Source organism: Eleutherodactylus coqui, chromosome 3, assembly GCF_035609145.1.
Source record: "Eleutherodactylus coqui strain aEleCoq1 chromosome 3, aEleCoq1.hap1, whole genome shotgun sequence".
Lineage (NCBI taxonomy): Eukaryota > Metazoa > Chordata > Amphibia > Anura > Eleutherodactylidae > Eleutherodactylus > Eleutherodactylus coqui.
Genome location: NC_089839.1, coordinates 246,781,529 through 246,798,868, shown reverse-complemented (window position 1 = coordinate 246,798,868; position 17,340 = coordinate 246,781,529). Strand labels below are relative to the sequence as shown.

The 17,340-nt window shown below is 41.7% G+C and overlaps 1 protein-coding gene across 4 annotated transcripts in view; it reads right to left on the bottom strand.

The window, feature by feature from the left end:
• Positions 1-292: 292 nt before the first annotated feature.
• The window catches only part of NTNG1 (netrin G1), a 276,714-nt gene continuing 259,666 nt past the window's right edge, over positions 293-17,340 (bottom strand). For all 4 annotated transcript variants that reach the window (XM_066594726.1, XM_066594724.1, XM_066594727.1 and 1 more), the window contains one exon: positions 293-1,695. In XM_066594726.1, coding sequence (XP_066450823.1) covers positions 1,478-1,695 — 218 coding nt within the window. In that variant the 3' untranslated portion in view covers positions 293-1,477. The remainder of the gene's footprint in view (positions 1,696-17,340) is intronic.

Genomic DNA, 17,340 nt, shown 5'->3' with positions numbered 1-17,340 from the left:
TCCCCCCGCTCCCCAACGCAACTCACCTGTCACCCCCGCCAGCCCCCTAATCTTTAGAGACAAGAGGGGAGATACTCGGCTAAGGCACTACTCGTTGAAGTAATGTGCCTTAGCGAGTATAGTCGCTCATCTCTAATTATGACCCTTTAATTGCCGTAGTGGGTGGGGGGCAGACTTTTGTTACTGTTTTTGCCAATTTTTACTTTGTCGCTCCCATTACTTTCACCTTCAGAGAAAAAGAATTGCATTCCATTGTTTATTAAATAGTTTTCAGTCATGTTTATTCCTTTGAAATCTTCCAGTGTTTTAAAACAACAAGAAAACATTTAGAATTCCTTTGGTGGAACATTATTACACGTCTTTTGAATGTAAACTTGTGGCTTTCCATAACACCAGCACATGCTCCCTAAGGAAGATTTTCTGAGCATGTCACCCATTTACGGCTAAAAGGGAGCAAGGGAACATTTAGCCCCTAGAGCCGTGAAAGGGATAAAATGAGAAACATAATAGAATTGAAATAATATAGAATTGAAAAAGTAAAGAAAAAAAGATAAGAAAAAGAAAACAAAATTTTCTGATCTTTTGATGATAATCACTTAATAGATTGTCTGTTAAACACGGATCTGCAATAATACAAAAAATCTACATTTTACATTATTTCAAGAAAAATAACTTCATTTGAATACAAAAGGATAAATACATTTTATTTTTGCTTAATCTCTAGCCTTTACTCATATTGGATATCATACGCCTTATATATTTTTTTTATTCTCGTTTGGCGTATCTCTGATATACAAGCCTTGAATTACTCTCTTAAAGGATATGGGGCCAAGGAAGGGAGATATGTGCGCCACTAACATCGGACAAATAAAATCTTTCGACCAACAAGGGTATACGGAGCGACGTTCACAAAAGCACAGGTGTTAGGGTATTAGGGGACCAATATGGCCGCTTTCCTTTACCCACAATGCACTGGCAGCAAAGAATGACGCTATTTGGTTGGTCCACACACTGGGCAGAGAGGTACGGTAACCGCGTGGAAGTGGCAAACAAGCTCTTGTTGTCCTTTTTTTCTTTTGGAACAGTTTAAGGGCAATTAAATAACGTGATTGCTCCTGCCATGGTAGCAGTCCTGCTTGAGACAGCCGGGGCTTTTGAATGGGCTGAAGGAATTTTTAACCTGCAATTGCCATGGCATCAGCTCTGCTTGAGGTGGCCATGTTGTTAAGGGCTTGTATTTGCTGAAGGTCCTTACAGCTGGTTCTGATACCATGGCACCCCTCCTTGAGGCAGCCATCCTATGAGCCAGAATCATAACAGTCATGGATCTCTCATTTACAAATTGGTACATATGGCTTAGTACAGTCAGGCCCTCTCAGTTTGAATATATTTTATGTATTCCTTTATATTTATTTCTCTTTGCCTCTCATAGTGACTTTATTCTCCATGGGAAATTGTAGGTACATTATTCACATTTTTACAAAGTGCAGAGCCGAGCTACAATTATCATGGTGGTCAGATACAAGTTATGGGGAATAGATTCTTGTCCAGATTTTGAAGAACAGCCCCCGGTTTCCTCACACTTCGGTTTCTCACACAAAATACCCGTGTAGCCAGGAAGACATTGGCACCTCATATTGTTGTGGCAAACTCCACCATTTTGACACCGAAGCAGCTCATTGTCGCAAACATTTGCTGTGGAAAGAAAAATAGAGATGATTTATTAATGGGCACTAATGTAACTCCGATATCAGTAGTCAATTTTCTACCGTGATAAGCCTTATATTGGTCAACTATCAGTTTTAAAGTTGTAAAGTTATAAAATTCAAATTACTCTTTGTTGACAACTACATTAAATCATGCAAAAAAAAAAAAGATTCCGAATTCCATAAAAGAAAAGAGGAATAGAATTGCCAAACATGAAAAGCTGTGCTCATCATTAAGGGTAAAGTGGTATAAGTGATACGTATTGAACTGTTACCAGCTGGTTAAAGAGGATCGATCAGCTATCCTGACATGTCTGTTTAAGCAAATACTTGTATGGGTGATTTTCTCATCTATGTGCTGTCTGTGATTCCAACTGCACATGTATAGCACACCATCCCATTGCAGTCAATGGGGCTATGCAGACATGTTTTTCTTATATGGATTGATGGTCCATGTAAGTTAAAAATTGCAGCATGTCCTATTCTGGTCCAATTTTTCAGATGACTGCCAGTCATTTAAGACAATGGGCATCCTTTCGTTTTTTTGCTTTTTTGTGTGTGTGAGAAAACCCAGATGACACAGAAATGGCACGCAAAGCACACACAAGCCATATGGATGCAACACAGATATACACATGGACTAAAGTAGGTCTATTTTTCACAGACCAAAATCGGACATGACCATTTGAATAAGGCCTTATGGAGCATCCTCTCTAAGAGCTGTGTGATGTACCATTCCTCCGGAAAATTGACAACTGGGTGTTACCAGTTGATGGGATTGTCTATACACAATCTGAGACTGCCCATTCAATACAGCCAGTGTCATACTGTATAGGAACACGTCCCTTTGCTGAGTGGAATAGTAACACCCACTTGTCAATTTCTTCACAAGTATTAAGGAAGAGGAACAGAGGAACATTCACATTGCAGAGTAATGGGAAAAGATGCTCCAAATTTTTATTTCATGTGGAATACAAGTATTTACTGAAACAGAGATGTCAGGAATGATTACCGATCCCCTTTAAACACAAAGTAAAGAATAAAATGAATTTAAAAAAATAAGTAAAAAATAAAACAAAGTTCAAGAGGTTCTCCAGTCATAAATGAATAATTGCAGAGTGATCCTCATTTTATGCAAGTGCTGTCCCCGTCAGACTTCTAGTTTTATGGTAGCGCACTGACCGTCAACATCCATAGGTCTACGGAGAAGGGGTCAGGCTTACTGGTGCCAGTGGACCCTTGTTTCCCATATTAATAGAGCAGTGATCTGTTATGTCAATAGTTGCTCACTTCATTCAACTTTATGGGACTGCCAGAGAAGCGCTTGCCTACCCCCGACAGTCTTATAGAATTGAAAGGAGCAGCGGACATGCATGACCATCACTACATTAATCTCCATTAGTACTGGGGGGACACAAGACCTCTGCTCTCACCATCTGTGGAGTTCTCAGTGGTCAAACCCCCACCGATCAGACGATTATCCCCTATCTTGTGTATAGTGAATAAATATTAAACTTGGTAAAATGCTTGTTTATCAAAGAAACCATTTAACCTTATTGAGTTTATGTTCTGTGAATGCAATGATGACAAAAAAGTTTACTTGTGCTTTGTATAGAAAGAGGATTAGCTCAAAGAACCCCACTCCGACACTGTTGTAAAACTATGTTCTGCCATTAAAAGAGGTATGGTGCGAGGGACGAGAATATTATTCTTCCACTATATAAGGCACCTATCAGGCCTCACATGGAATACTGTGTACAGTTCTGGACACCGGTGCTCAGGAAAGATGTTGCAGTGCTTGGGGGAGGTTCAAAGAAGGGCAACTAAACTAATAAACGGAATGTGAGGACTGGAATACCCAGAGAGGCTATCAAAATTAGGATTATTCCCCCTCGAAAAAAGACAGCTAAGAGACGACCAAATAACTATGTATAAATACATTAGAGGACAATACAAGGATCTCTCCGATGATCTGTTTGTATCCCAGGACTGCGACAGTAACAAGAGGGCATCCTCTACGTCTAGAGGAAAGAATCACCAACATAGAAGAGAGTTCTTCACCGTAAGAGCAGTGAGACTGTGGAACTCTCTGCCTGAGGACGTGGTGATGGCAAAATTAATAGAGGAGTTTAAGAGGGGACTAGATGCCTTTCTAGTGCTCTATGATATTACAGGATGTAGACATTAAATAACCAGCGGTGTTGTTGATCCGGGTCTTGGAGTCAGGTAAGAACTTTTAAAACGTTGATCCAGGGATTACTCTGCTGCCATTATGGAGTCGGGAAGGAATTTTTTCTCCCAAATGGGCTAAATTAGCTTCTGCCTCATTGGCTTTTTTTTTGCCTTCCTGTGGATCAACATGAGGGTGGTGAAAACAGGCTAAACTGGATGGACATTGTCTTCTTTCAGCCTAACATACTATGTTACTATATTTATGGAGCTTGTCTGGGTTTAGAAAGATATGTTTGCTTTCTTCTAAAAACAGTGCCACAGCAGTCCATAGGTTTTTCTTCAAATCTGTTTAAAGTGGATGGGGCTGAGCAGCAACATCACACACTATCTGTAGAAAGGCGTGGCACTGCTTTTGGAAGAAAACAGCCAAATTCTGCTAAGCCAGGACAACCCTTTTGAGGGATCGTTCATATCTGTGCTTTTGCTTTCCATTAAGCTGCCCTGTCTGAGGAACATCCGAATGGAAAACAAAAGTTCTGTTTAAATTCCGATTGATTTCACTGGGAACTGTAGCGCTTCAGTTCAGCTCAGTTGGCCTCCGTTCCGTTTGATTTCCATTTTTAATAGGAAATAATATTGCAGATTGGTGCACTATTGCTTCCATGAAAAAATGGAAAGGAGAGGTCAATTTTTTTTACTATAATCAATGGGTGACGGAACTGAACAGAAAGGCTTGTGTTTGGTTCTTTCTTGTGATGTCCGATAAATGGATCTGTTTTTTCCCCCTGTGTAGGGGCCTCATTTACCTAATCTTTTAGGGCTCATGTCCATGGGCAAAATATGATTTAGGATCCGCAGCGGATCTCCCGCGCGCGGATCCGCACCCCATAGGGATGCATTGACCACCCGCGGGTAGATAAATACCCGCGGATCGTCAATAAAAGGCATTTTAAAAAAAATGGAGCATGAAAAAATCTGGACCATGCTCCATTTTCGTGCGGGTCTCCCGCGGGGTCGGCTCCCGCGGGCTTCTATTGAAGCCTATGGAAGCCGTCCGGATCCGCGGGAGACCTAAAATAGGAATTTAAAGCATTTACTCACCGCAGCGGACCGCGAAGCTCTTCTCTTCCTCACGGCCGCATCTCCCTTGCTTCGGCTCGGCGGATGTGCCCGGCGCATGCGCGCGGCACGTCGACGACGTGCCGGCGACGTGCCGCCGGCGTCAGGAATTCATCCGCCGGCCGAAAATGAAGATCCGGCCGTGAGGAACAGCTGACCTTCCCCGCCCGCTACGGATAGGTAAATGCTTTTAAATTCTTCTTTTCAGCGCTCATGTCCGCGGGGCAGGAGGGACCCGCTGCAGATTCTACATGTAGAATCTGCAGCGGATCTGATTTTCCCCGTGGACATGAGGCCTTAGCGTTATCTCGTCATAATCTTTTTTGCTGGAAAACTTTAATCAGTTTGTAGACTTGCAGGGGATAACATTGATTTCTGCTTTATCTCATATTTTCAGATCGGCAAACCATTTAGCAGAAATATTTATGATACTAATGATAAATACTGAATCAGACAGTTCAATGTAGGAAATATTTCAGACTCCCTATTATTACTGCTTGTTAATAACTAGAAGGAACCGATTACTAAGACAACCCACTTTATCTTGAAGGTTCTATAATGCAATTGAGGAAGCTCTTGCACTCATTTTGAATCACTTTCCTCATATCACTGGGTGGGACCCCTAAAACGTAACCTTTATTGATTTATTTAATGATTAAAGGGTTGTATATTTGGGACCAACATGAAAAGACCACAAACAAATATACTTCTCCAATTTAGGCTACAAGTCAGTATTGAAGAAATGTCCAAAAATACACAATGGAACCACCCAGGGCAAAGCGGTCCTGTGTGTTTGGATTTTCCTGATATCCCATCAACGGGCTAGAAAATAATCCTATATACCCCAGTCAGCTGTGAATCCTAATAATTTCCTCTTAATCCAGTCAGGTCTCTTACCCTTCACAGTTCATACTGAGACATTAAATCACAGCATTTTTATTACCAGCTTATTCTTCATTGAGCTTAGTAAATCAAATGTAAGATCTCATTCAATTATCCTCCAATTCCTGGTTCTTCTTGAATCAGATCAACCCACCCTCAGGACTCCCAACTTCAGTGATGCATCCTGACTGGGTGAGGCCAAAAATTTGTACTAACCCCCATCACATTCCACGATTCACATTGCTGAGAACTTCTTAAACAGATGCTACTTTCAGAACTTCACGTCTATCAACTCCCGTAGCAGTAGCGTGTCATTGTCAGGGCACTTTCGCCGTGTTTAAGGAATTGAACTGCAGTGACATCACAGCATCAGCCCATGTGATCTGAACACTGGTGCATGTTCACTGTTATTTCGGCACTAGATGCCAATGGGGACACTTCTCTGCCGGTAGGTGGATAGATTAGTTGGCTGAGAGGTATGTATTCTAGCAAGCCAATCATCATTAACTTATACAGATTTATACTCTCAGTCTGAAGGTGTTTCTGGTCTTATCGGTGATTCTTGGTCCAGTCCTGCATTTCTGTCAAGATAAGTCTATCTGGTGCTACACTAACATCCGGGATGTGATGGTGATGTCACCTGAACATCTGTGGTGTGTGTATTTGTATTTTATCTAACCTGTTCTATATTACTGTCTCAATCTAGGGAAAGTCAAAGCCACCCAGGTTCCTGACGGTGGGTTGCCCTCATCAGGGCAAGCTCCCTGCTTTTTGGTAGAGTCTCCTCATATTCATTGGCTAGGCTGTTTCCCCATTTTTATGTTCCACTATACTATTTTGTGTTATCTGTGTTACCATTTTATGTATGGTTTGATGCTTATTTTCTTACTGTCTAGTGTTATGTTATTTTATTGCTAAATGTATTATGCTAAAATGAGACTTTCTTGAAAATCTTATGCTCTGCCCACTATTTGATACAGATGCTATCATTAGAATGAATTCTATAAGAACCATACTGCGTAATTTTAAGTGATAGTTGTCTGATGAGCCAGATGATGTTAAGGTAACTTTTCCATTTGGTTGGGGGTAGTATACAAAATGGTTAATACTATGGCAGAGTCCATATGATGAATAGTTCCTAATGTGTTGCTTTCCCAGAGGTTCAGACCTTTCTCTGACAAGCGATTTGTCAAGTCCATGCCATTGGGGAAAATGGCAGTGACAGGAAACGACAGATCTGCACAACCCCCATACAGCACAAAGTGTATAAGCGTTTAAAATGGCGTGTTAGAAATCCATTTGACCTTTACTTGTATCTGATTCCTGGCAAGGAAAAAAATATTTCCTTGACATTTTTATTAAAACAAGAAAAATATTAATGTTTATCGCTTAGTAGAATAAAAAGTTATTCAACTTTCTCACATCAACTACCCATCCCCCCGCCTTCTCAGAAGTACTAAAAGCGCATAAGCCAGGGTTGCCAACCTGATTTTCCATTTTTCTAAACAACTGATACAAAAGTTACGGACAGTCGACACTTTTTTGGGGACATATTTGAAAATAATAAAGATTATAAACGTCTACAGCCCAGAATACTGATATGGACATATGAATATCATTCACTGTGAGCTCTAAACTGATGATTAAAACAATCACAATTATCGCCCTTGGATGACCCCTGAGGAAGCCATCATCCGGTGTCAATACGCAATTGTATACGAAACCTATGCATAAGCACAAATACTATTTTTTGTGGATGGATTTCCATTTTAAACCAAATTTAAAGTTTTCTAATGAAGATTTGACCATGTGAAATGGGCAAGTGCTGGATTTTCTCACCTGTACTATTAATGGACGAGAGTACCGCTAATGAAAATGAAACTCTTGAAATGGTTTTGTTTTGTCCCGTTAGACAGCTGTGATTATCACGACCGCAAAGCGGGACTAAATCATGCCCATGTGAAGAAGCCCTTCGACTGCATATACTTTTCTGGGCTCTCACGTAAGCATAAGTTGTGCGGCCCTCACAGTTTTCTAAAACATATGGGTGAATTGTTGCATGTCCAGTTCATAGAAACTCACATCGAATCCACAGAATTTTTGAAAAACACTGCAGATTCTAAATCCATAACATCCCTATTTATGCTGCAGATTGCAGCCCTTAAAAAAAGGGATAAAATCTGCACATACACAAGAAAACCGCAAGCAAAACCTGCGCCATTTAGGACTCAGTCAGATGGCTGTTTTTTGCTGTGCATGTTTTTGTGTTTGCAATCTGCAATATTAGAGCGATTGCTTTTCAATGGCAGCGGTTACATGTCCGTTTTTTACCTGTGCACAAAAATTCGAACCGCTAAAAATAGGGCAGCGGATTTCAAAATGCAAGTAACTGCAGCATTCAAGATTTTCCTGTCATATCCAGGGGTTTCACCTTGAGGTCAATTGGGCTGGCGGTAGCAGTGCCGACCCCATTGAGAACATACAGTGAAGATTGTGATTCTCTGGCACAGCTGTGGAAGAGGATTTCTTCATCTCTGCAGGGAGTCCCCTCATCACTGAACACTGAATTCAATAAATGGCTGAATTCAATGAATGGCTAAGTGCTGCCTCTGATTGGCTGAACACGGGGACCAATCACAGGCAGAGCTAAGCTGACATTCAATGGCTGAGCGCAGCCTCTGATTGGTCGCAGTACTCAGCCAATCAGAGACAGTCCTTTCAGAAGGTGGGGATTTTAAATTCCCACCGGCTGAAAGAACTTCATAGCAATTCAGGCAGACAAGGGGCTGGACGCACCTAAGCCCCGGCAGTAACAGAGAGGTGAGTATATTTTTTTACATATTCTAGGGATGATTTTTCAGGAAAGAGCTTATATTTAAAGCCTTTCCCCCGAAAATCACTGCAGAGCTTTCCGCCATCCCACTGCTTTCAATGAGGCTGCAGAAGCGCTGGCCCCATTGAAAGCAATGGGAGAACATCACGCTCCTGTGCCACAACTGTGACAGCTGTGGCAGGGGAATTCTTCATCCCCTCCGGGAGTCCCCTTGTCACTGAACACTGTGACAGCATTATCACAGTATCCAGTTACAAGGGGACTCCCTGCAGGGATAAAGAAATCCTCGGCCACAGCTGTCACAGCTGTGGCAGAAGATCGCATTCTTCTCTGTATGTTGTCAACTGGGCCACCGCTGCTGCTGCCGGCCCCATTGAGCACAAGGTGAAACCCATGGATTTCACATCCAAAGAATCGCCTGCTGCAGCTGTCACAGCTGCAGCATTGGATAGCGGGCACTGCACTTTATGTGCAAATTTTAAATACAGCCAATTGTGTTTTTTTCCAGTGTGACGCCCACTTCGGTCACGCAAATTTCTGTGCGGATCGTTTTGCGCAAAACAATGTGCAGCAAACAAACGCCTGTCTGACTGAGTTCTTAGATGCGGATTGGCCACTGTTGATTTTTAGTGTATTTGCTGTGGGGTTTCTACTTCGGAATGCCCGCAGCGAATATGCCATGTGTGAAGGTGACCTTAGTGATTCAGAGTGCCGGACCCCCTCAATATACAGTATTATATAAAAAAATACATATGAAAAAAAGAATATGAACTGGTTCTCAGATATGCACTGCATTCTTCTTAATTAAAATAAGACATCAGGGGATGCTAAACTGAAGTTTTACTTCTTTTATTGAGGACTTGCAGAATGCAAAGTTTTCTGTCTGATTTCTAGCCAGTTGCAAAATAAATAGAGAAAAAACAAGCGCTCGTCCATTAAGGACTATTTAATTGAGAATTGATTTCTCTTTTACTCAATTATTCAGGACAAGCTGCGGGTACACTGAGAAAGGACTTTACAACTTCATAAGATAGATGGACAAACAGATAGGCAACACATGGATATGTAAGTGTTAGGGCTATTTAGGACAAATTGAGCTATTTCCTCTTGTGGATTAAATATGCTAAGTCTCAAAAATATGGCCAGAATCAATTGCTAATTTTCAAAATCGGAGAGAAAAATATTCAACTTTAGAAAAAAGAAAACAGTAAAGGCTTAAACACATGGGCGTGACAATCACGGCCGCAAAATGGGACAAAACAAAACCATTGAATGTTTTTTTTTCTCACTATCTGGATTTTTGCATGTTAATACTATGCATGAGAAAACATAGGACTTGCCCTACCTTTCTCACATGTAGTTTGTCTGTGTGCAAGAAAGACAGGGCAGCACCTATATTCACGCTTTTTTTCAAACTTGTGTTTCAGGGCTTATTCAGTCACGCGTATATCGGTTAAATTCCACTCCGTCCTGCCCCCTCCCATTGCAAACAGGGCACTAGCTCCTGACCTGCCTCCTCCCCTTGCAGAGAGGGACAGTACATATCGGCCGGACGTGAAAACCTGTATGTCTAATGATATGTTTACGCATTGCTGAATTGCTGCGGCTTTTGTCACAGATTTTGGTGCAGATCTGCAGCAGATTTGACCCTTTCAATTTGATTTCAACTGGAAGGGCAAAATCTACTGTATATCTGCACCAAACTCTGCAGCAAATCAGCAACATGTAAACATACCCTAAATGTGGATTTTGATGCGGAATTGCCAGCAGATGTGTGAAGTTTTCATTTTGCACCAAAATCTGTATGTTAACAATGTGGAATGTTGGTCTGAATATTCCACAAGACTGCAAATTCTGCAACGTTCTGGCAGAACAATTCTGTATGGATACTATGATGAGTTTATGTCTGTCTGTGTGTAGAGGGCAGAATATATGTAGCTCTCTGTGTACAGTCTATAAAACACAACACACATAGCACAACAGCAGGCTTCTCCCAGCAGTTCTAAGAGAACAGAGAATCAGATGTACGCCCTGCAGACGGAAAAATGGGGAAAATACAGGACACAAGTCCTATAATGACCAGAAGGAATTTTATCCCTTATGTACAAAGATATTGCAGCTGATTCTGAAAGGTCATCTGCAAACTCAGGCATGCTCTAAGCCAGTGTTTCCCAAACTTCAGTCCTCAGTGACCCCCACAGGTTATGTTTTCATGATATTCTATAGTAAGAACACCTGTGGCAATGTCTGAGGCACCAACAATAATGACATCACCTGTGCAATACTAAGGAAATCCTGAAAACATGACCTGTGGGGGTCCATAAGGAGTAGGAGTTTGGGAAATACTGCTCTAAGCTACTGTTTCTGCAAATTATATTGAGCAGTGACTACAGCTCCATTTGTTGTGTTTAGGTGGGCAGGTTGTATCAGAAAGTAGCCTCACAGAGATCCCAGGTAGTACAGTAGAATGGGTCGACAACAGGCAATCACTTTTGCACAACCCAACTTGGTATGACCTCTATCCAAGGCCGAGCTCCCTTCTTCGGTTCGAGGACAGCTCAGTAAAATAATGCTAACTGTTCAATAAAACAACTTGAGAAATTGCAACATCTCAGTAGTTCTGCGTAGCCCTTCTTACAAGAGCCTCACTTATGTACAAGTCTATTGGATAAAGAAGAGCCGAAATCCAAGTCATGGAGGCCCTGCCTTGGCTTGGAGTAGCATGAATTTGCTGATTGCTAAATTCAGTCATTATGACAGCATTAGCAAGTGTATGGAGCAAGGCCATAGCCACTCTTCTTGCTGATATATGGTGCGTCTGCAAGAAGGTACATCATAGGTCCAGAGATTTCTATGGGTGCTTTATTACAGATTGTACCACACACGTTTAGAATCTGACCATGTGCATGAAGCATGAGATTGATTTTGTAAATGGTGCAGATTGCCAAAGTCTAAACTAGACCTCTCAAGGGTAATTGAGATTGACCATATTGATGGTCTTGCAGGACAACCTGGACCACTGTTCTGTGGGAAGACATTTTACATAAATTATTATAGCACAATATGGAGGAACAGACTGCATTCTATTTACCGTCTATTTTCTACAAAGCAATAACTGCAAGAAGACATGAGAAAAATGATACAGAAGAGTTAAAATCAACATCGGAGGCCTCATATTGTGGTGTTTAATGGAGGCTGGGAAAACTGCAATTACAACGGTATTGGAAATGACATGGAAATCTATATAGCGGACATTAGCAAAGCAACATTTAAAATCATTTAATGTGAACCTTGTAGTCATATGTATTCTATGAAATACTAATTCATACAAAATTTGCACTATGAGCTCCTTACTTAATTATGATTACTGTAAGCCTTCTTAAATCCAATTAGCCTTGAAGTTGTCGGTAACGGAATCATCTTTTGTTTATTTTATGGGGCAAGTGCTTAACTCATCAGTGAACACAAACTCTTTCTTCTATAAACTATGTTCTGTATTGATCTCCCTTTAATGGTGTAACGGATGACATAGCATTGGAAATTAAGTTAGAAACAAAGTAATGAAGCTTAAGTAGACTGATATTTTGGAGAAGATAGTTAGTCATGGAAAATAAAAAGGAGAATACATAGGGAGGATGAGAGAAGTGCTGAAAAACACTAATTTGGGATTTTTAATCTTTCATGAAAAGCTGCTGGTGTCTTCAACATTGATTGGAACTGCAGACTGCAGTAGAATCGCCGTCCAACTACTCTGCTGATTTGATACAGATTTTTAGGTAACCAATAACATAATAGTTCCACTGACAGATGCAAAATCTTGTCCGACACCCCCATACACAGGTACGCACAACTTGGGGATCCCCTCTTACTAAACAGTAATTAAAGGGGTATTCCAGTTACTTCATGTGTTTTCAAGCTTCAACTGGATGGATGAAAACTGGTTAAAGTTTAAGCAGGGAGCAGCATCAGAAAGGTGTAGTTCAATTTTCCAAATGCATATAGGAAAAAGTCTAGTTTCTTCAGAAAACCATCTTTATTCCCGCAACCATAAAACAGCAACGTTTCGACCAATATAGTTAGGTCTTTCTCAAGCTGATGGATGAAAACTGATGGATTGGGGGTGGTCTGACCGCAGTGACTTCCATTGATCCCGATAACATGTGGTACCGTTTCCCCTGTCCTCACTTCCGGGTGGCTTCTCCCACCTGTAGTGATGTGATTGAATGGCACATAGGTCAATTCAATGGGGCTGACTCAAATAGCTGAGTGCTTGTATTTGGCTATCTCCGGCAGTCAGAATGAAAATGAATTAAGTGGCACTGCACAAGTGTGACCACTGCTCCATTTATTCTCCTCCTACAATGAGTAGAAGAGAGAAAATATAACCCCTGTTCTTGGGATTAATGGGGTCCCACCAATCTATCAGTTTTCTTTTATCCATTGGATGGGTGAAAACTTTAAAGAAAACATAAAGCAACTGGAATATATCTTTAATTCTGGGGAAATGAGCATACTGACAATCAATGCTTTGCTTCTGAAGACCCTACAGTACCTGACCGGGAATTGCAAAACAGGTGATGACTTTAGTTCAATCCAGGACCTTCTGATTTATGTGACATTATTAGTAAACTCATGTCATTTTAATTTTGTGTTTGTTTTCATTTAATCTTCATTTACATTTTGATAACTATCATATATTTTAATGCACATTTCTAAAGGCCCATTTACACCAGCCGATGATCGCAAAAAAATCGCTAATCGGCAATCGTTTTAGCGATAATCGGTGCGTATAAATGTGCCCCCATTGTCCACTTTTCAGGCACTGTTAGCTGATCATTAAATTCAAGCTAACCTAAAAATCGTTGTTCACTCTTACCAGCGGTTCTCCACGGGGAGTGCTGATAGCATTGTTTCCCCTTGAAGAACAAAGGATCTGAGCGCAGGTAATAGCCCTCGGGTTATTAACTGTGTTCAGGGAAGGCTTCATTTGCACACCTAATTGGTACTTAAGTAGCTGAGTAGCTACTTAATACTTTATGCAAAATGATCGCTCAATGCTGTCACTCAAACTGTCGTTTGAGCGATCATCTGCTGGTGTAAATGGGCCTTTAGAGCCTTATGCCACATGCATCCCCCATGACAATAGTTCTTTGTCTCTTATCACCTGTGACCTCAATTCACTAATTCAAAGTGGCAAACAGGAGCTTACTCCCCTTGAACTCAATAGTAAAGTGGCTGCAGTTGCACACTGCTATCTCCAGTCTGTTGAAGTCTGTTAGAGTGATGGAAAAAGATGATAAATATCCCATAAATGCTCAAGATGGGAAAACTACTTGAAATTGAATTTCTACAAAGCAGGAATTTTGCACCTTCTTCCAGACAACTTTTCACGTGCAAATTAAAAATGAAAACTAATAATAATTTCTAACTTGCAGTCGTGTGAAACTCCACAATAGCCGAAGGAAACAGCGCAGATATTATTGTATCCAGAACAAGAACTTTTACTAATTAGAATGTTAATTGTATTTACAAAAATATTCATGGCGGAGATTATAATAAACAATGGTGTCTTGCAGCTCCACCAAATAACTGAAGACACAGGCATAAAAGGAAACAAAGAACAAAACATCCTAAAGCTATACCCATTAAACACTGATGCGGTCTCCTGTGTACAAGAGAGAGCTGCGCCGAGAATCCTAATATCTAATGTGATCATTTTCAGTAATACACAAATAGTTGACCTTCTTGCACTACCTTTTGGACCAACCGAATACTCATGGGGCCCTGCTGCTTAGGAGAAAAATGCCTTTGTCCCTTGTGGAATAGAAGAAGAAGCTGGTGGGTACATCTCCTCTCCTTTCGCAGCTCTTTGCGAGACAAGGTTTAGCTCCGGCAACCCAGTTCAAACACGTTTCGTCTTCTTTTCACACATGGAAACCCCACAAAGCATTCAATTAAAAATAATTATGCATTTGAATCTGGTTTCTCTGTAACTCCTCATTAGTGCAGCTCCCTGCTGAATATTCTCCCGTGGCATTTTGTGTTATTTATTTATTATTTTCATTTTAGTTTCTCTTTAATGAGGGCAATGCAAGCGCTGCCGATGGATTTCCAATACGGACAGGAATATCAAACAGCAGCTACGAGCTGCCGGTGAATTAGTGGTGCTTAACACTTGTTTTTCAAGGGCATACCCTCCACCCTCAGACAAGTATCTAAGATACACAAAATGTTGTTTCCTTTAGGCTTGTATCTCTAATCACTATGATCTGTTAAGTATTAATTTAAAGGTAACTGCCTTTTTATAGACAATGACTTTATAATTGGCTCGAAGGTCTTATCCACAAGGCCCTGTCACGGAAATGTGTTGTTCTGTATGTATGGACACATAGAAAGTACTTATAGTTCTCAATTTATATGTAAATTAACTGTACGCAATAAAAAAAAAAAACACAGCACCTCATGGCAATATATTATAGGAACAGGTATATTCCCTGCTCAGTAGAGATGAGCGAGTATACTCGCTAAGGGCAATTGCTTGATCGAGCATTGCCCTTAGCGAGTACCCGCCCACTCGGGAGCAAAGATTCGGCTGCCGGCGGGGAGGAACGGAGGGGTGATCTCTCTCTCCCTCTCTCCCCCCCGTGCCCCCCTGCTCACCGCCGCAACTCACCTGTCACCCGCGCCCGCACCCGAACCTTTTCTCCCGAGCGGAGAGATACTTGCTAAGGACAATGCTCGATCGAGCAATTGTCCTTAGCGAGTATGCTCGCTCATCTTTACTGCTCAGCTGTAGTGGTTGGACAAAACTAATGCAAAAAAATCACTGCCCAAAAGGATGTAGAGTATTTACCCAGAAACTAATTGTATCATGTCAGTGGGTAGAAACTAAAATATAACTTTTATCGATAACCATTAAAAAAACTCTTAATGCTATAATTATAGATGAGCGAGTATACTCGCTAAAGGCAATTGCTCGAGCGAGCATTGCCTTCAGCGAGTATCTCCCCCGCTCGAGACTGCAGGTTTGGGTGCCGGCAGCGGGCACGGAGCTGCGGGGGAGAGCGGGGCGGAACGGAGGGGAGATCTCTCTCTCCCTCTCTTCCCCCCGCTCCCTCCTGCTGACAGCCGCTACTCACCGCTCCCCCGCGCCGGCACCCGAACCTGCAGTCTCGAGCGGGGGAGATACTCGCTAAAGGCAATGCTCGCTCGAGCAATTGCCTTTAGCGAGTATACTCGCTCATCTCTAGCTATAATATATACCCCAAAAATGAATCTATTACATAACTGAAATGACTCTGATATGCCGTCACTTTCGCGTATACCTAGGGTGGTCCTATGCAGGAACCACACCCTAATGATCCTAGGCAACCCTATCCCAAACTGAAGATAGGGCTAATTGACATCAAGGTAATGGAGTAATAGGTATTAATATGTATATTGCATCATTAATTACATAACAACTTACTCGCCACAAAAATTGATTGTGCGTTATTCAGATAGCACTTTAAATGCCAGCACCAAAGAATGCATTACACAGGTATCACCCTTGTTCAGTACAAATGAAACACTTATTGTAAAAAAAAATCAAGCTCCTAGAAGTAGTTGTCAGAATCAAATTGAATTTAATATGTGTGATGGTAACATTAATTTAAGGAAGTGATTACAATATCAGAGCAAAAAGATAATTTATTGTGGAATACTGAACACTTGAAGGGAGACTCTAGGACCCTGTTGGGCTACTTCTAGCTTGGATACAAGATGTGATACAGGTGGGCATGGAGGCTCTAGTACCCTGTTGTGCCGCATCTAGCTTGGATACAAGATGTGATACAAGCAGGCATGGAGGCTCTAGTTCCCTTTAGGCAGCCTCTAGCTTGGATGCACGATGGAATGCAGGTGGGCATGGAGGTTCTAGTACCCTGTTGTACCGCATCTAGCTTGGGTACTAGATGTGATACAGGTGGGCATGGAGGCTCTAGTACCCTGTTGGTCCGCCCCTAGCTTGGATACAAGATGTGATACGAGTGGGCATAGAGGCTCTAGTACTCTTTGGGCAGCCTCTAACTTGGATGCAAGATGTGATACAGGTGGGCATGGAGGCATACAGGTTCTATATGGTATCCTGCAGCATATCAGTCTACATTTGTTAAAACTGAGCCTCTGCATTGTGCAAACTGGTAGGCTGTCAAAGTTAGCATCCCAGATGGTCCCATGCAAGTTGCTATTGGCATTAAACTTGGCAACCGGGCATTTCACATAAGTGTGGCATTGTTGTCCAGGCATTCCTGTGACACCCTTGTGTGTGCAGCCAAGCATTATCCTGCTGGGAAATACCTCTTGGGAGCCCTGCCATGAGAGGAACACATGTGGCTGCAGAAGCATGATTGAGGCGCTCACCCCTAGGTCTCCAGACACAAACATGAGCTTCGTCAGTGCCCAAACTCAACTTTGATTTGTCGCTGAAGACAATGTGGCTTCACTTCTTAGCAGTCAGGTTTCATTGTTCACAACACCACTGCAAATAGAGGTTATGGTGGGTTTTAAAGGCAGTAGAATTAATGGGTGTCATGAGACCAAATGTCCTTCGGCCAAGCACCTGGAAATGGTTCTAACAGACACAGAGAC